The sequence below is a fragment of the Coturnix japonica genome, chromosome 1 (genome assembly GCF_054131305.1).
Source record: "Coturnix japonica strain WE chromosome 1, WE-NBRP24, whole genome shotgun sequence".
Classification (NCBI taxonomy): Eukaryota; Metazoa; Chordata; class Aves; order Galliformes; family Phasianidae; genus Coturnix; species Coturnix japonica.
This window is the reverse complement of record NC_140663.1, coordinates 142946464-142963769: the sequence shown is the minus strand read 5'-3', so window position 1 is coordinate 142963769 and position 17306 is coordinate 142946464. Positions and strand designations below refer to the sequence as shown.

The 17306-nt window shown below is 38.1% G+C and overlaps 1 protein-coding gene across 3 annotated transcripts in view; it reads left to right on the top strand.

Moving 5' to 3' along the window:
- PIBF1 (progesterone immunomodulatory binding factor 1) overlaps nucleotides 1-17306 on the top strand; it is a 115341-nt gene that overhangs the window by 27271 nt on the left and 70764 nt on the right. For all 3 annotated transcript variants that reach the window (XR_014948467.1, XM_085553787.1, XM_015851649.3), the window contains one exon: nucleotides 3944-4042. Coding sequence is in view for 2 of the 3 variants with exons in the window: in XM_085553787.1 (XP_085409913.1) it covers nucleotides 3944-4042 (99 nt within the window). In the remaining variant the exon portion in view is untranslated. The remainder of the gene's footprint in view (nucleotides 1-3943; nucleotides 4043-17306) is intronic.

The window sequence follows — 17306 nt, the reverse complement described above, 5'->3', positions numbered from 1 at the left end:
ATCTCAGGAACCATCACGGACCAATTAAAGGTCAACCAGGGGATCAGGCCCAGTCAGTATGGGTTTATGAACAGTAGATCCTGTCTGACAAACCTGATTTCATTCTATGACATGGTGACCCGCTTAGTGGATAAGGGTAAGGCTGTTAATGTGGTCTACCTGGACTTCAGTAAGGCTTTTGACACTGTCCCCTATAACATTTCTCGTGGAGAAGCTGGCTGCCCATGGTCTGGATGGGTGTATGCTCTGCTGGGTGAAGCCCCACCTCGTGTACTGTGTTCAGTTTTGGGCACCTTGGTACAAAAAGGACATGGAGGTACTGGAGCAGGTCCAGAGAAGGGCAGTGAGGCTTGTGAAGGGCTTGAAAAATCAGAAAAAGGAGAGGCTGAGGGAGCTGGGACTGTTTAGTTTGAGGAAAAGGAGGCTGAGGGGAGACCTTATTGCTCTCTTCCAGTATCTGAAAGGTGCTTACAGTGAGAGCTGGGCAAGTCTTTTCTCAGTGGTGACAGATGACAGGATGAGGGGAAATAGCCTCAAGTTGCAACAAGGTATGTTTAGGTTGGATGTCAGGAAACACTTCTTTACAGAAAGGGTAGTTAAGCACTGGAATAGGCTCCCCAGGAAGGTGGTTGTGTTTAAGAGCTGTTTGGAATCGGTGCTCAGAGATATGATTTAGCAGAGGATTGTTAGAGTTAGGGTATTATGGTTAGGCTGCAGTTGGACTTGATGAGCTTTAAGGTCTTTTCCAACCTGAGCGACTATATTTTTCTGATTCTTTAGCGATCCCTGTAGAGATTTAGTCTCTTAGTAGAACATTTCTTTCTAAGCATGTTTTTTGACACTTGTCTTCCTTTAAAATGGGAGGAGCATTTAACAATTCTTATAAACTTACTGTAGATGTCCTGAAAGTGTCTTGTGTGGAGAAGGAAGTGACTAGAGTAAAAAGATATTTGTAGCATCAGCATATGTTCTTCTAATGGGTAGCTTTGCTATAGCTCTGAAGAGTGTAAAAAGAACGTGACTCTTGCTGTCTGTCTTCTAGCCAACTGAAAGGTTCTAATTAAAAATATTACATCACTGTGTACTTTCGCAAGTGTTTTTAAAATTTATATATAGCAAACACACACATCCATACCACTTCCTGTATTCAAATCTATGTTCAGTTACAAAGAATGATTTGACTGTTTGTGGAGATTTGATGAAGGTCTGTATATAATTGAGAAAGCTATCAAAGGTTATTTTGTTTACATCTGGAATAAATTTGTGGAAGCTTTTTTCCTCACTTTGAAATAATTACTTCTGAAATGTAAATCCCTTAGATTTGACTTCATATTTTGCAAGAAAAATGATTTTTGGTTTGTGATCTTTCTATAAAATAACAAAATTTCTACCATAGGATGGTGCTTTTCTGTCTGAAGTTCCCCACAGTGGTGGGACAGATGGAACCCCAAATGGGAAGCAAAGCAGTTTGTAGTGAAGTTGTGTGATGTGACGAGATGCTGATTGACTGTGGCTTAAAATAAGATGCTGGTTTTAACTTCAAGCTGAAAGCACAGAACTAATATAATCTTTTGCTCTTCTTACCCCTTTCATTTGCTGAGCCTGACAAGATTGGTGTTTCCCTTGAATTTATTGATTATTGTTTTACACTTGGATGAGTCAGTTCAAGAAGCTAAAATAAGAGGCAAGGAGGAGAGGAATCCAATTAAAGGATGATACTTAAAGCCTTAATTTATTTGGGATTTCATTTGTTCAGTTGCAGTCATCATTGGTGATGTTTGCATTAGCAAGCATGAATGAATTCACAGAGCCCTGGCTTGGCTGCATAAGGTTTTACTCTGGATTAGCTGTAGTCTGTTACTGTAGGTCAGACACAGTTTAAGTGGTTTTGAGTGTGTTAGGTGCTCTCCCTGAGCAGATCTTCAATCTGACTAGAATCCAGTGTGTGCACTCTAGCATAGTTTTGAGGTGAAAAGTGAGATAAAATGGCAACTTAGTTTGAACCAAGTTTCCTGGTTGTCTCCAGTTAACCAGCTTGTGTAGCAATTGTCTCAAAGTTTGCTAGCTGAATTCCGTTTTGGGAATTCAAATAATGCACTCTGAAAACTAAACAGGCATTCAGCCCTCTTGGGCCCCCTCAGTCCATACCAGACAAACTCTGCTTCAAAAGCTTCAAAACCTCTTCTCCTTTACCAGACCTGTTCATGAATATGTAGGTAGTAGTCCTGTCCAGTGTTGTAGATTTTCACTTACTTTTGTATGATAAGTCTGTCAGATACATGACATTCAATGTGGCCTGTGTGAAGAAGTCAGACACTTTACCTGTTTTAAAAACATACTTGTGATCTGCAAACTGGCAGAGTCACTAATGCGTTTCCTAGCTCTGTTGCAAATATTTCTACAGAAGTTGCATCACATCTGTGATTGCTGCCATGTTGCTTAGTAATACTTTACTCATGGTGTTTTTTCTCGGTAGAATTTTCATTTGCTTAAATTAGCAGTTAAGCAAAATAGTGTATTCTCTAAACAAGTGACTGTTCACCTACCATTTAATTATTATCCCACTTCTTTAGTCTTAGCAACTTTGTGCTTCTGCTCTAAGACTTAATATGGTTGACCTTATTGATGTTAAGAGAATTAACTACCGTATGGGGGGCTGGACTCAATGATCTCTGGAGGTCCCTTCCAACCCCTACGATTCTGTGATTCTTACAATTTGTCAAAAACCAGTTTAAATAGTTTACTCTCAAGATGAACCCCTGAATTTCACTGGCAAAGTTTGCAGCCTTGTAATTCTACTTTTAACTCAGATTCTTTTATCTTTCTCTCATTTCTCTCTTGTGCTTGAATTGGTGGTGTTTTCCTTGCATTTGTAGCACATTAACAGTATTCCTTTTATATGAAGCCAAATTGGAAGGAATCTCTAAGGACATCTAATTCATTCAAAATGCCAGTGGGTGTTCACATCACTGGAGCACACTGTAGATATCTTCAAATAAAATCCTTGAAAATGTTCATAACAGATCAGACCCTCCACAACAGTGTTCTGTGGTTATTGCTGTATCCCCATGCTTAATAATAAAAATACAGCTTTAAGCACTAAGTGCCACTTATAAAGTGGCAATAAGCTGTACTACTACTGTTAATACCTATATCATTATTAACACAAGAATTATATTTATTATTCTTAGTTCATGTGATACCGTTCTGATATATATAGGCAAAACAGGAATGAGCTAGCTTGCAAGTCTTAACTGATTGTTGGCTAAAACGTCGAAAAATTATAGATTGCAATTAATCGTTATTCTATGGTTCTGTCTGTTCAGATTAAAAACGATGCCAGCAGTAGAGAGCAGAAAGAGACACCAACAATATGAAATAACCTGTATGACTCATCATCCAAGTGACTCTATGTGGAAGTAGAGTTTCTATGCCCAGCTAATCTTCCTGCTGTATCATAAGAGTCTTGAATCATCTAAGCTAGGAGGACAACATTCTCTTAGATTTAGTGAAGTGCCAAGTGTAATCGCATATACGTATATGCATATATAAATACATTCCACTAATTGGAATGCCCTCTTGGGCCCTCTTCCAATAATCGGAATGTATTCAATTCTCAGGAAAAAAACAAAAACAAAAACAAATTAATTCGTAGTTCTTGTATTCAGAATTATTCATGTATTTCCACAAAAAAAACAAAACAAAACAAAACAAAAAAACAAAAAAAACCAGGCACTTTGATCATTGTTCTTAGAATTTTAGAATGAGAATTTTTTTTTATATAAATGAACTATAATGAATAGGCGTATAGACAGATGTCCTTCTATTGCTCTATCAAAATTTAATTAGGTAGTATTAAAGTTAAGATCAGACAGTAGTAATCCATAAAATGAAAGAGTCTTTTTTCTAACCGAATATTGACAAAATGTCTTGTTTCTTTCAGAAATTTGAGAGAAGCAAGAGATAATGCTGTTGCTGAAAAAGAGAGAGCAGTTACTGCTGAAAGAGATGCTTTAAGAAAGTATGACCAACTCTTAGAACAGTAAGTATCTTCTAGAAATGCAAATAAATCTGAACCTCTAAGTATATTTATACTGAAAGAGTTTTAGGGAAGAGGAATGACTGGTGTGGCTTTCTGCTTACAAAGACTAATTTGAATTAAAAGAATTTTGTTTAAATAATGTTACAGATTTTATTTTAGTAGTATTTTTTTTCCTTTACCAATGCAGTAACAATGTGGACATTTGATTCTTCTACAGTCCTGCAAAGACAGTCAACCTTCATTATGCCTCTCATAGAAAAGGTGTATTTCATGCTGTGCCATAGAAATGCTCAAACGTTGTGCTTCTTTTTTTTTTTCCTAGTTGAAGGTGGAAAGTTATCTATTATGATGAGTTAATAATTTTTCTAAAGTGTGGATAAAAAACAGCAGTATTGAACTGTTATGCTAACTACATGCTTCTTACTGCTTTCTTTCTTCAGTTTTTCATATTCAGTATGTAAAGCACGGTATCTATACTAGGCTACAATTCTGTTCATATGGATAGGGGGAAACTTATTCTGTGGTGATTTACAAGCAGTCTGCTATCTTGCTTTGCAGTACCTTCACTTTTTGCAAATTAAGAATATTAGGTATGGTAAATAATGGGGTAATTTAAAACTACTGACCATAATTAAAACTGTTCAGGGTAAGTTCATCATATGTGCTTAATTTTTGCACTTGATTCATTGTTTTATCTACATCTTTGTTCCTTAAAAAAAAGCACAGTGCTTTAACCAGCTATGCCACTCGGTCATCTGGTTAAAAGAAGTACATGATGTGAACTTGTCTGTTTGGAGTTGCTTTAGCTGTGCTTAGTAATCTGTTAAAATATTAATTTAAGCATAGGCACAGATTATTTAAAACCTTTTTGTTAATGCCTAAGTAGGTAATAGTGACAGTTCTACTGAAGAATCTACATTGCCTCAGGATCACTCATGTGGTGTGTCATTTTTTTTGCTATTTGTCATTGTCTTGATTAATATACTCGTGCTTCTACTGTAACTTTTTCTATAAATAAGTCCTCAAGTAAAACTCCTATTTCCACTCTTTAATTGTTGATTGAGTACAATTTTGGGAGTTCAAAGCAATAGGTTACTCCCCAGATGATTATGTTTTTTCTGGTTTATTGTTTTGTTTTGGTTTGTTTTTTGGGGTGTTTTTTTGCAAATCTGCTTAGGAAAATGAAAAGGCCGTATCTCACATCTTTAAAGTAAAGGTATCTCTTTAAAAATACCACTCTTCTAAGACGGTACAGTTGTCAAGACTGACATTTTCCACATTCCAAATAATCTCTCAAAATTGCACTACAAAATAATAGGCATAATGAGGGGGAATGAGAAATCCCAGTGTCTGAGTTTACTGTGAAATATGACAGTTCTGTGGAGCACAGAAATTTTCTGATATAAAGAAAACACCCAAGAATAAAATGGGAATACCTGTGTTGTCCATTTTTATATTAAAGTGACTACAACAGCTAGCTCTGCTTCATTGAAAACAAGTTGACTCATCATAGTTTCCACCGGCATCATAATCTGTATAAACAAACATCTTTGAAAGCTTCAGGATTATCTGGAATGTTGACTGGCCTGAATTCTGGTTAAATTAAGCCTCTGGCAAATCTTGTGATCAGAAGTGTAACTAATGCCCAATTTTCTAGTCAAGCACAGTTATTTTCATTTTGCTTACTGATATTTGCAAAAGCTTTTTGTAAATAGCTGATTACAAATGCTGGTAAAGTACTTAGTGACAGTATTTGTGGAAGTGCTATATTGATAAAGAATCTGCTGTTTCTGCCTCAGAGAAGCAGCATAGATCACTGTGATGTCAGTATGTAGTTTTTGTTTCTTCCTTGTTGCTATACAGCTGTGAATTGTGTATGAATATGTTTCATTTACCTGCAATGAAAGAAGTTAAAAAGAAAATCAGTATTCTGGATTAAATCATGGTCAGTGTTAAACCTTGAAGGAAACTGATGACCAATTAGAAACCTTCTCATTTTGCTTCAAGTTGCTGGTATTATTACTGTTTCTAATTTTAAAGCTATATTAACTCAATTAAATATTTTGAGGTTGAATGAGGAGGGCAACTTTATAGTATTTCCATCTTCTACTGCATGACTAAGTCATAATACTAAATGTATGCCAACTTTTTCTTAGTTTGAATATTTCTTAAGTATTATTTTCAAAATAATGACCATTAACCTCCTTACCAGAAAGTAAGCCAACAAACCCCTGAAAAACAGAATACATGTAGTCTGAATTCCTATTGTTTTGTCCTACTGCTTAAATTTTCATTTTGACTTTGATTCTTAAAGGAAACCAGAAGTGACCCCTATGAAAAGGTGTTGTGAGTGTGCTCTAAGGTATGACCTGGGGTATACTCTGAAAAAGCATCACTTTGTGGTATGCCTGCAAGAGCTGTCTCTTGCCTTTGATTGATTGTTCACTTCTTTAAAACGCTGGAGAATATAATTTCTTTTTCTAGAACTGTAGCTCAGCTTTATCTGTGTATTTTGATCATATTGACTGTATTTTTTGATTGCCAAAGTTGCGTGACTCGGAGCCGTCCCGGACCGATCAGCAGCTACTGATGGCGTGGTTCAAGGGGGATCTCGCGGGAGCCACTGACTTGGTCAGGGTCCGTGCACCTCATGACTTCCAGTATTCTATAAGCAGCTGGCAGGAGCTGTGTGGTCACCGGCCCTTGTCCTCATGGGTGACGTTAACTTCCCTGACATACGCTGGGAGTACGGCATGGTGGAGAAGAAGCAGTCTAGGAGGTTCCTGGAATGCATAGAGGATAACTTCCTAATGCAGCTGGTGAGAGAGCCCACGAAAGGAGCTGCCCCGCTAGACCTGCTGTTCACAAACAGGGAAGGTCTGGTGGGGGATGTGGAGGTTGGGGAATGTCTTGGACAGAGTGACCATGAAATGGTAGAGTTCTCGATTCATGGTGGAGCCTGGAGGGAGAATAGCAAAACTGCCACCTTAGACTTCCGGAGGGCAGACTTTGACTTGTTCAGAAGACTAGTAGGGGCAGTCCCCTGGCGTTCAGTCTTAGCGAACAAAGGGGTCCAAGATGGCTGGTTGCTCTTAAAGAAGGAAATCTTAAAGGCACAGGAGCGGGTGGTCCCCCTGAGCCGCAAAATGAGCCGGCAGGGAGGAAGACCAGCATGGATGAATAGGGAGCTGTTCTTAAGGTTGCGGGAAAAAAAGAGAATCTTCTGCCTGTGGAAGGAGGGAAGAGCAACTCGGAATGACTACAAAGAGGCTGTTAAGATGTGTAGAGGGAAAATCAGAGAGGAAAAAGCCCAGCTTGAATCTAAGCTGGCCACTGGGGTAAAAACAAACAAGAAACTCTTTTACAAAAACATTAACTGTAAGAGGAGGACAAAGGAGAATATCCACTCTTTGCTGGACGAGGCTGGGAATGTGATCACAGAGGATAAGGAAAAGGCAGAGGTTCTGAATGCCTTCTTTACGTCTGTCTTTAAAAGTCATCTCGGTTATTCCCAGGGCTCCCCATGCTCTGACCTGGTAGTCTCGGCTGGGGAGCAGACTGAACCCCCTGTGATTCTGGAAGAAGAGATCAGGGAATTACTACTCCAACTGGACTGTCACAAGTCCATGGGTCCGGATGAGATTCACCCTGACCCCTCCTGTCCGTCTCTGGTGGCAGCGACGCGTCGCTGTCCTCCCTGTGCCCGTTTCAATCTCCCGCCGTTGCCAGGCAACGCCCACGGCACGTCAGTCCCGTCAGCCCCGTGGCCGCTCCCGCGAGAGCTGCCGGGCTGCTCCTCTAGCCCGGGGGTTCCCTGCTTGAAGGAGCCGCCCGAGATCCCCCTTGAACCACGCGGTCAGTCGCTGCCGATCGCTCCGGGACGGCTCCGATTCAGGCGACTTCGGTGATCAAAAGGGCTTCTACCGGGTATTGTGCCCGTTTAAATCTCCCGCCGTTGCCAGGCAACGCCTACGCGCTGCGTCAGCGGCTCCCGTGAGTCTTTGACTTAAAGGGAAACTCTCCCACCCCTCCTACGTTGCCTATCCCGTCTAAAAAGCCGATATCCCTCAATGGTGGTATCCCAATTACGGGAGTCACCCCATCATATTTCCATGATAGCAACAAGGCCATAATTGTCCAAGTGCTTCACAGTCTCCAGCTTGCTTATTTCCCAGGCTGCATGCATTGGTATAAAGGCACTTCAGCTGGGCTTTCTGGCTCACCACCCTTATAGAGGATCTGGGATCCCCTAGAATAGCAGTATCCCAATGCTCTACTCCATCTCTTTGTGCTCTACCCTCTTCACCCATCAAGTTCAGTATGAACAACTTGAATTACCCACTCAGCCCCAGTGCCCCTCATTTTGTCCCCTTCCCCCTTCATACCTAGTTTGAAAACCTTCCAATGAGTCCCACCAGTTCTTGGGCTATGATCCTTTGTTCCCCTTGGAAACAGGTGAGTTCCACCTGCAGTCATCATGCCATGTGCCGAGTAAATTGTCCCATGGTAAAAAAAAATGCAAGATTTTTGTGTTCCTCTAAGCCATTTCATGAGGTGGGTTTTCCTGAGCCTCTCAGTATCTTTCCCCACTGTCTGGTGAGTATCGTTCTGGTGTCTGTCTTGCAGACAGTTACACCAGGAGTCTGTCTCCTGCTCACACTCTCTGATGCTCCTTAACCTCTCAACCTCCTCATTCAGTACAGTCACCATACTGAGCAGCTCATCTACCTGCTCACACCTCTCACAGGTGGAGTTCCTGCTTTCCTTCTCCTGCAGCAGCAGACTCAGGCACTCACTGCAGCCAGAGAATTGAACCACAACTTGTTTTGGCAAGGACTGTGTCTGAGTTGCTGCTGTCTTTATTGACAGACCTTTCTGCCTGGTGAAGACCATGGTGAGATACGTTGTCCAGGTTACTAGTGGACAGAAGTACTATGCCCTGCATGAACGACCCACACAAACTGCCCCGCCTTGCCCTGTTTGCTCATCCTGTTCTCAGCACTCCCTAGCACCAGGTTTTATACACACATGGGGTGATCCACTGCTGCCCTGGCTCTGCACCCTCAGCACCAGATCACCACTGGCACGCGTAGTATAGTGCTGTCTGGCAGCTGCTCCCTGACAGGACTCCCCCTCAAGCAGCTGAGGCAATTCCCTGCTGCAGTGTGAAATGCATCTGCTTCGTGCTGAGTACCTCTCAAAAGTATCTCTTAAGGAAGAATTCTTAGAAAATGTTATTAAAGATGGCTTGGGAAGGTTGTAATACCATCTTATCTTCATATTACAAATATTATCCTTGAAGTAAACGTTCTTTTTCTGTTGTTGTTGTTGTTTTTGTTTTGTTTTGTTTTGTTTTTATTCCTCCTAGCCTTAATTTTAGAACTTTAAGATTAGCTGAAGCAAAATGGTAAAAGTCTGAGTAGCTAAGAAACTATTTACTCTTGCAAATGGTTTTTTTTTTTCTTTTTTTTTTTTTATTAGCCTGGGAAGATGGTATCATTGTCCTTCAAAAGCAGTTGCAAGTTTGTTGAAAGAGGTATCATGTATAACGATGCTGCTGCCTATTAAGTCCTATATATCTTGAATTCTAGGGATGAATGTTCCACTGCAGTCCATGGTTTTGGCATGATTGTTAATTTCCCTTACTTACACACACATTTTTGTGATACGGTGTATTGGACTTCTTGCTAACGATGAGCAAATAGTGGTTCTTTGGAACTCTTAGTCAAATGATGTTTCAGCTGCTGAAAGTTTACATGGGCTCAAAGGGAGACTGAAAAATCTCCAAGACAAATTTGAGAATTACTTAACAAATAAAAACCACATCCAACTCAAAAAATCCTTGTTTTAGAAATAGTTGAGCACTAGTAGGAGAAGGAGAAATACAATGTACACAGACATTTTTCTTGCTCAAAATACACATTTTTGTCCATGGCTGGGGGCAGTATTACTAGGCTACATAGACCTATTTTCTAATACACTGCAGCTATTCAGTGTACAACAGAACCGAAGCTGTAAAATAGTAGGAATTTTCTTACTGTTTATTGTGCTTTGTATCCCTTTAAAAACCTTGAATAAGGGATGTGAATATGTACCATAAAATCAGCTGTCTTAATCATTATGATTTTCAGGCACTCACTTAACTATTGGTTTTCTAGTATTTTAGTAGGTTATGTAGCAATTCTGTTGCATGATCCAGCTTACTCAGCTTCTTTTCATCATTGTCTTAGGTGGATCTACAGCCTCTTTATTTATTTATCTTACCTTACTGTCCAGTTTCAATGTTATCAAAATTATAGCATTCTGATTGCAAAATCTGCTATTGTACACATCACATTTAGATTGCCATTTCATCTTTCAATATTCTGTTGCTGCATGGCATGTTATGTATAATACAAATAGTACAGGATAAGGCTTGAAACAGATCTAGTAGCTGTAAAGCAAAAAGGGCATCGACTTTGAAATCTAAGTTAGGAACTAAAATCCCTCCATAAGTGTTTTTCCTCTGTGTGTACTTCCAGGAAGCTATCTTCCATGTAACATTCAAAGCATTTTGACACAACCCTAATTAACATTGAGGGTGAACCAGACTATTACTGATATAGACTTCTTCAGTCTTAATATCTCTTGGGTAACGGTAAAATATTCTGCGAAGCAACTAAAATGAATGTGTAATTAATGTTTAATGCATAGTTAACCAGAGTTTAATTTCTTGCTAAGCAATAACTTGGTCTGTGAGATCCTTGTGACGTTTAGCAGAATTTTTAGCAAGTAGTATATAGTAGTATTGGCACTTAGATGTGCTATGAGGTTTCAGTCCTGGGGATACCAGAAGGGTGTGGTAGTACTTTGAGATATTTATGGTATCAGTGAGTGTACAGTTGTGAAGTGTTTTTTTGTATCTTAAAAAATAAAAAATAAAAAATTTTCTTACAAGCCAAATTTCAACAAGACTTAATTGAGATGGGAATATTTATTCAGAGTGGGCCTCTGAGAGCAGCACCAAATGAAAGTAGATAGGTTTTGCTGACGGTGATGATTAGTGAGAGGATCTTTAATTCCATGGAAAAGGTGTGGTGTGAGGAATTGAACAAATTTACCAGAAGTGGAATGGAAGGGTACATCTGAAAGAGCTGTGGGGAGATTTTCAAACAAAAAAAGAGCTTCTGTAGATCTCCTTAGTGCTAGGTAAAATTCTTAGATATTATTCTTGTGAACATGTATTGTCCACTCCTTTCATACTACCTCTGCTTGTTAGCAAGTTTTTGTAATTGAAATGAAGCTGGTGATGATGACTGAAGATGATGTTGCACGCTGTCTGTACAGACATCTTTGATAAAGCATGAAGAACGTAGGAACTGTGTATACATGTGCCCTTCATAGGTAACCTGTGGCTTCTGTCAGCTTCTCACCTACAGAATAAAAATACTTGCAGGCAGCACAACTTGAGAAACTTTCTCTTAAAAGTGAGTAAGCTTTTTAAACTTCATAATCAAATGGCAGAATAGCTGTGGAAATAAAAGTGCTGGAGATATTGTTTAGGTTCCTTTCAGATGAAGCCTGGGTGTTGTGTAAAATCCATACACATCTCAGACATTTTAGCTTTTTCACAGTGTTAGATTTCATAATTTACATATCAAATGTAACTAATGAAATGTAAAATGCCCTTAATTTCCTTAACTATAATTATTGTATATTTGTATATCTTTTTAAATATTTACATACTGTATGTATGGTAAAAAATGCTGCAACTCATAGCTAATATTGTAACAGAAATACTACTGCGTATGTGCTTACTTAATGTAGTATAAGCTTCAACGTGGAACTCTGTCATCTGCAGTTGTTTTTGTGGATATTCTAACTTTTTCATGGAAGGTGTCCATTACCATGGATAAACAGATATAAAAGCACAACAATCCATCTGATTCATTCCTTCTGAAATTTTGCTTAATGTTAATTGTGGCTTCTCTGGGATAGGAAACTGCTCTAGATAATAAGCTTAAAGATAGCTCAAAAAGTTGCATCTTCACATTTTATCTTGGTTACTGAAATCGTTGGAATTGGTTGTGGATTGTAGAGACAGGAAGAATTTTTCCTATTCAAATCCTTGTGGGAAAAGGAGAATGTTTTGACTGCACAAAATGATACTGTGAATAGGTGAAAGTAATTAGAAGCCCTCAATCTTCTATTCATACTCCCTAACTTCACACATTTAAATGACTGTCAAATCCCCAGCTATACTTGAAATAAACCATTTCTCTAAACAACAGTAGTAAAAAAGTAAAAGTGAATAATCTGAATCTTAAGTCTCTTTGAGATGCCCAAAATTAGAAGAAGCTTTGATTGATGTCTTAATTATAAGATCTTTACATCTGATACTATGTGAGGAATATTACATTTTTTTGTTGTTGTTGCATATTCATGAAGGACACTTTTACTACAGGTGGTATGCTTTTTATAAGCTTGTGGCTTGGATTTGCACGTTCCAGTACTGTTGCTTATGACACTGTTCCCATTCACAGGTTCTGAATTCTGGGTCTGATTTCTCTGTTATGTCAAAATTTTGGGCTTTTATCAAAGCATTCCGTATGCGTAGATAAATGAGGTAAATATCAGGTTTATTTTCTTGGAGCTGGATGGCTTCTCTCCATTAAAATAAAGAAATAACTCTATAAAGCAGTTCATTTGCTGCAAGGTATTTGCTTCATTAAAATGTGCAGATGAATGGAAGGTAGCTACGTTGTGCCAATCTGTGCCCGCTAATCTGCTTGCTTGCTTGGTTGGTTGATTTGTTTTACTTTTTAAATCAATCTCAAGTGTTTGTTGCTTTTCTCAAAAGGACAAAGCGGTTTTAATTTATCCACTGAAGTATGCAAAAATAATTGTAATCTTTTTTTTTATTGTAAAGTTGCTATCTTTTGGCAAAAGGATTTGTGAATTATTTTAAAAACAGCTTTTACATTTGTCTTTGTAAGTCTCTTTTGTAATGCCAGCTGTCTAAATCTTTTCATAAACTTCAGTTAAAGGAAGCATATTTTCCATCATTATTTTAAAATATAATGTTTACTGGAAGGGAAGTCTAGTGAATTCCCACAGATGAAGTGCGAGTGCATTTCTCCCACTTGTAAATGAGTTCTTATTTCCTACAGTACATATTCTGGTACCACAATGAGTCATTTTCAACATGTTTTAGTTTAGCTTCTAAAACATTTTAAAACTTGGCAGATGCATGTAAATGAGTTTTGCATCCAGTTTTAGAAACTGCTTCCAAATAATCTACTAACGTGATGACTGTGAATAGACCTTTCAGAATGCAGAAGTGTTCTTTGTGATAAGCTTGAAATCATTTGCAGAGGTCTTTTTGTTGCTGTTATTGATGATGATGTTTGTTTTTATCTTTAGCATGTTTCAGTTTAACTATTCAGTTAAACAGAGAGAATACTTTGGTGAAAGACACTTGAGTTTTATTGACAAAGTGTTGTTAAATGGATTATTTTAGCCAAGAAAGTGGTAGCTTTCTTTGCAAACTGAACTTTGTAAAATTTCATGCTATTTTATTTTTACATCTACAATTTTCTTATTGCCATCTGTTTTAAAATGATGTTATCATGCCGTATGTCATTCTCTGCCTTAATCTGCTCCTTAATGTGTAAGCTTGACAATTTCATAATTTGAATATTAGAATTCAATACTAAATAGCTCATATGTTTAAAAGACAATTATGAGTAACAGGAGTAGAATGGGAGGAAAATTAGGGAGGCATAACAAGCATATTTAAATTTAAAATAAATAAATAAATAAAAGGTCTCATTTGTGAGAGAATATTTTAATATTTCTATTTATCTGTTACTTAAATAATATTTGTTATTTTAAGTTTCCTGTCCTGGTTTCCTGGTATCTGGAAAATTTATTATAATAAGAGCTTAGATGCTATGCTCACATGTTGATACCCTATGTTTAGACATGCTCCCATTTCTGCAGTCTGGATTTGAATGCCATCCTAAATTTTATCCAGTTGTTGGCAGCATTTGTTTTGTCAGTCTGATATTCACAGTAGGGCTAACTTTGCAAATCTGTGGTTCTCTCCTCCAGCTTTAACCATATGCATGTAGTCCACATTGCAACACAGTGTTATCACTAAGTTGTTCTTAATGTAATTGCTACCCTTAAAAATATCTTCAGCTTTTTAATAGATTCAGAAGAAGATGGGGAAAACATTTTAAACATTTTAAACTTGGATTACTGAGGCTTTCATTGTATATTTCTCCAAATCCTTTTTTCCACTGGTTGTGCCATGTAACATATAAAGTAAACTTACTTCAAAACCCTATAACATCCTCCACTGGTCTTATATGCATTTAACTTTTCATCTAGGAGAATGTTTTTCTAAAAAAAGGTTGGGAGAAGTTAATTTAGGAAATGAAGAGTTGATTATTTTGTCAATGAAAATGAGACCATCTTCTATTATATTTGTTATGAAACCTGTAAAAGACTTAATGGTAGGCAAAAGTGGAAATGTAATAAAAATGAGGGGTGGGAAAAGCCATAATGTGAATGAAAATGAGAAGTCACAAAAGAGCAGTCTTGAAAACTTCACTAATTAGGATTCATTCCAACACAGAGTATGTGATTTGCCAGTCTTACTGTTTGGAAGACGTATCTGTGCCAAGCAGGCACAAGAGTTGTGTGAAGGAATTAGGTGAACCGAAGGCAGTGTGTTAGTGATGGTAGAGTCCATTTCTCTGTTCTGCCCCCAGAGTTCTGTCCAGCTGTTTTCAGAGGCTGAAACTGTGAGTCTTACCAATCTTAATTTCTATGCATTTTGCTTAGGACAAGGTGAATATCTATTTTTATTTTTTTTTTGTTCTAAAATATTTTTACCAGTTAATTTTTGGATGATACTTTACTAGAACCCTTGAAAATACTGAGTTTTTTTCCGAATAAATGTCTGTTTAGTTCATACCACCATTTTAGAATTTTTAAAAAATGTAATAGACTGATAGACTTTGTATGAATTTGGAAATTTATTTTTGAGAAAAGTAGGTAAGTGCAACATGATGTGACTTGCATCACTCTTGTTTAACTTCACATTGCTGTGCTGGGATTAAATAAGTCATGCCTACAAAATACTCGATTTCCTCCACTTATTTAGAAAAGATGTCTACATGACTAGCTCAGATTATCGAATTATAGAATGGTTTGGGTTGGAAGGGATATTTAATATCATTTAGTTCCAACCTCCTGCTATAAGCAGGGACACCTCCCTCTTGACCTGGTGGCTGAAAGTCCCATCCATCCTGGCCTTCAATGCTTCCAGGAAGGGGGCATTTGCAGCTTCTCTGGGCAGCCTGTTCCAGTGTCTCAGCACACTCACAGTAAAGAATTTCTTCCTAATATTTAGTCTAAATCTACCCTCTTCCAATTCAAAACTGTTTTCCCTTGTCTTGGTGCTACCTTTTCTGGCCTACAGGCCCCCTTCGGTTACTGGAAGGCTGCTGTAATGTCATTCAACAGCCTTCTTGAAGCTGAAAAGCCTCAGCTCTGTCAGCCTGTCCATGTAGGGGAGGTGCTCCAGCCCTCTGGTCATCTTCGTGGCACTCCTCTGGACCTGCTCCAACAACTCTACATCCTTCTTAGGTTTGGGGCTCCAGTACTGGACACAGTAGTACAGATGGGTTCTCATAAGAGCAGAGTAGAGGGGCAGAATCACCTCCCTTGACCCGTTGGTCATGGTTCTCTTGATGCAGCCCAGGATATGGGTGGCCTTCTGGGTTGCAACTACATATTGCCAGCTCATATTGAGTCTTTCATCAACCAGCACTCCCAAATCCTTCTCCTTAGAGCTGCTCTTAAGCCATTCTTCAGGTCTAGATACCCATACTGTAGATACATGAAGCTAGGTGAAGTGAGTCTCACTTGTCTTTTCAGAGTGAAATGAGTTCAATAAAATCTGTCTTCTCAAATTCTTTTTATTGAAACTTTTCATCAGCATTCTTACTGAGTCCTGTTCTATGCAGAATCTTTAAATATTTGTCAGATACTGGTCATAAAATTGAAACTTTTCATTGCAAGCACAATAATTATTCTTTTAATGAACTGTAATGTATTCCATGATTAGTAAAGAAACAGAAGTTAACTGAGTTTATGCAGATATACACTTGTGATTATACAGAGGATTAAATCTCATTTATGAACCTGCAGAACCTAGGAAGACATCATGCTCCTTCAAAATTAGCTATCTTACTAATTAGCTACTTCACATACATGTAAGTTTCTTTGGTTCTAAATGTATAGCAATACCGCTAAGGAAATTATGCATAACTATATTTAAAACTTAGTGCACTGTTGATGAGTACAGATTTTGCACGTACTAATGGTTTTCCAGCAGGTTGCTGCAGTGACATCTGGGGGCAGATTTCCCTTGACTAGATTCCACTGAAGTCTTACCAATACCTTTTGTTCTCAAGCACCACCTAACCTCAGAGGCACTTGAAATCAGCCTGCATTCCAAGTTGGAGCGCATCTGGATGGAGTTTGCCGTGCATGCTCGGAAGTGTCCTGGTTTGGAAACCTAAGTACTTATTTTGATAAGGGCAGGGAGGTACTTGAACTCTGTTCAAGTCCCTGAAGGGTGTTTTTTTATTAGGTTGTAGCTTACTCATGCAATAGCACTGAGTTCACTCCAGAGCACTGTTAGAAGTGATAATTGCTAAGCTTGCCTCTTTTTGTAGCATGCTGTGAGCACTCACCCAGGAAGTTCAAGACTTCGGTTCTTTCCCTCTCTTTCTCCATAGTTACTTAAAGAGCTTTTGTTGTTACCCATTTGCCTGAACTTACAGGTAGCAAGTATTGCTATGAGTTAACTCTGCCTGGATCAAACCAAATGATGCAAAAGAGAACAAGTGTGTTGTTTTTTTTTGGTTTTGTGAAATGTAATCATACAAATCCACACAAAACCATAAAAATACAATTAAAACACAAGTTTCAGAAAAGTTACATTTACACACTTGTAGCTGTTTCAATAGGCTTTTTGCATTTATGTTTCTTTTATTTAAATAAAAACACTGATGTGGATACTGGAAATAAATAAGTTTACTTGTAATGTTTATAATCCTTAAAACCTTACAAAGAATGAACCTTCAGAATGTTTCATTCTTTGGTCATTACTTGTAATCATATTTTCATAAATGAAACAAATCTCCACTATTCCTAGTGGGAGCTATTTTAGTTGTCAGTGTTCGGATGGAGTTTTAATTCCTGTTAT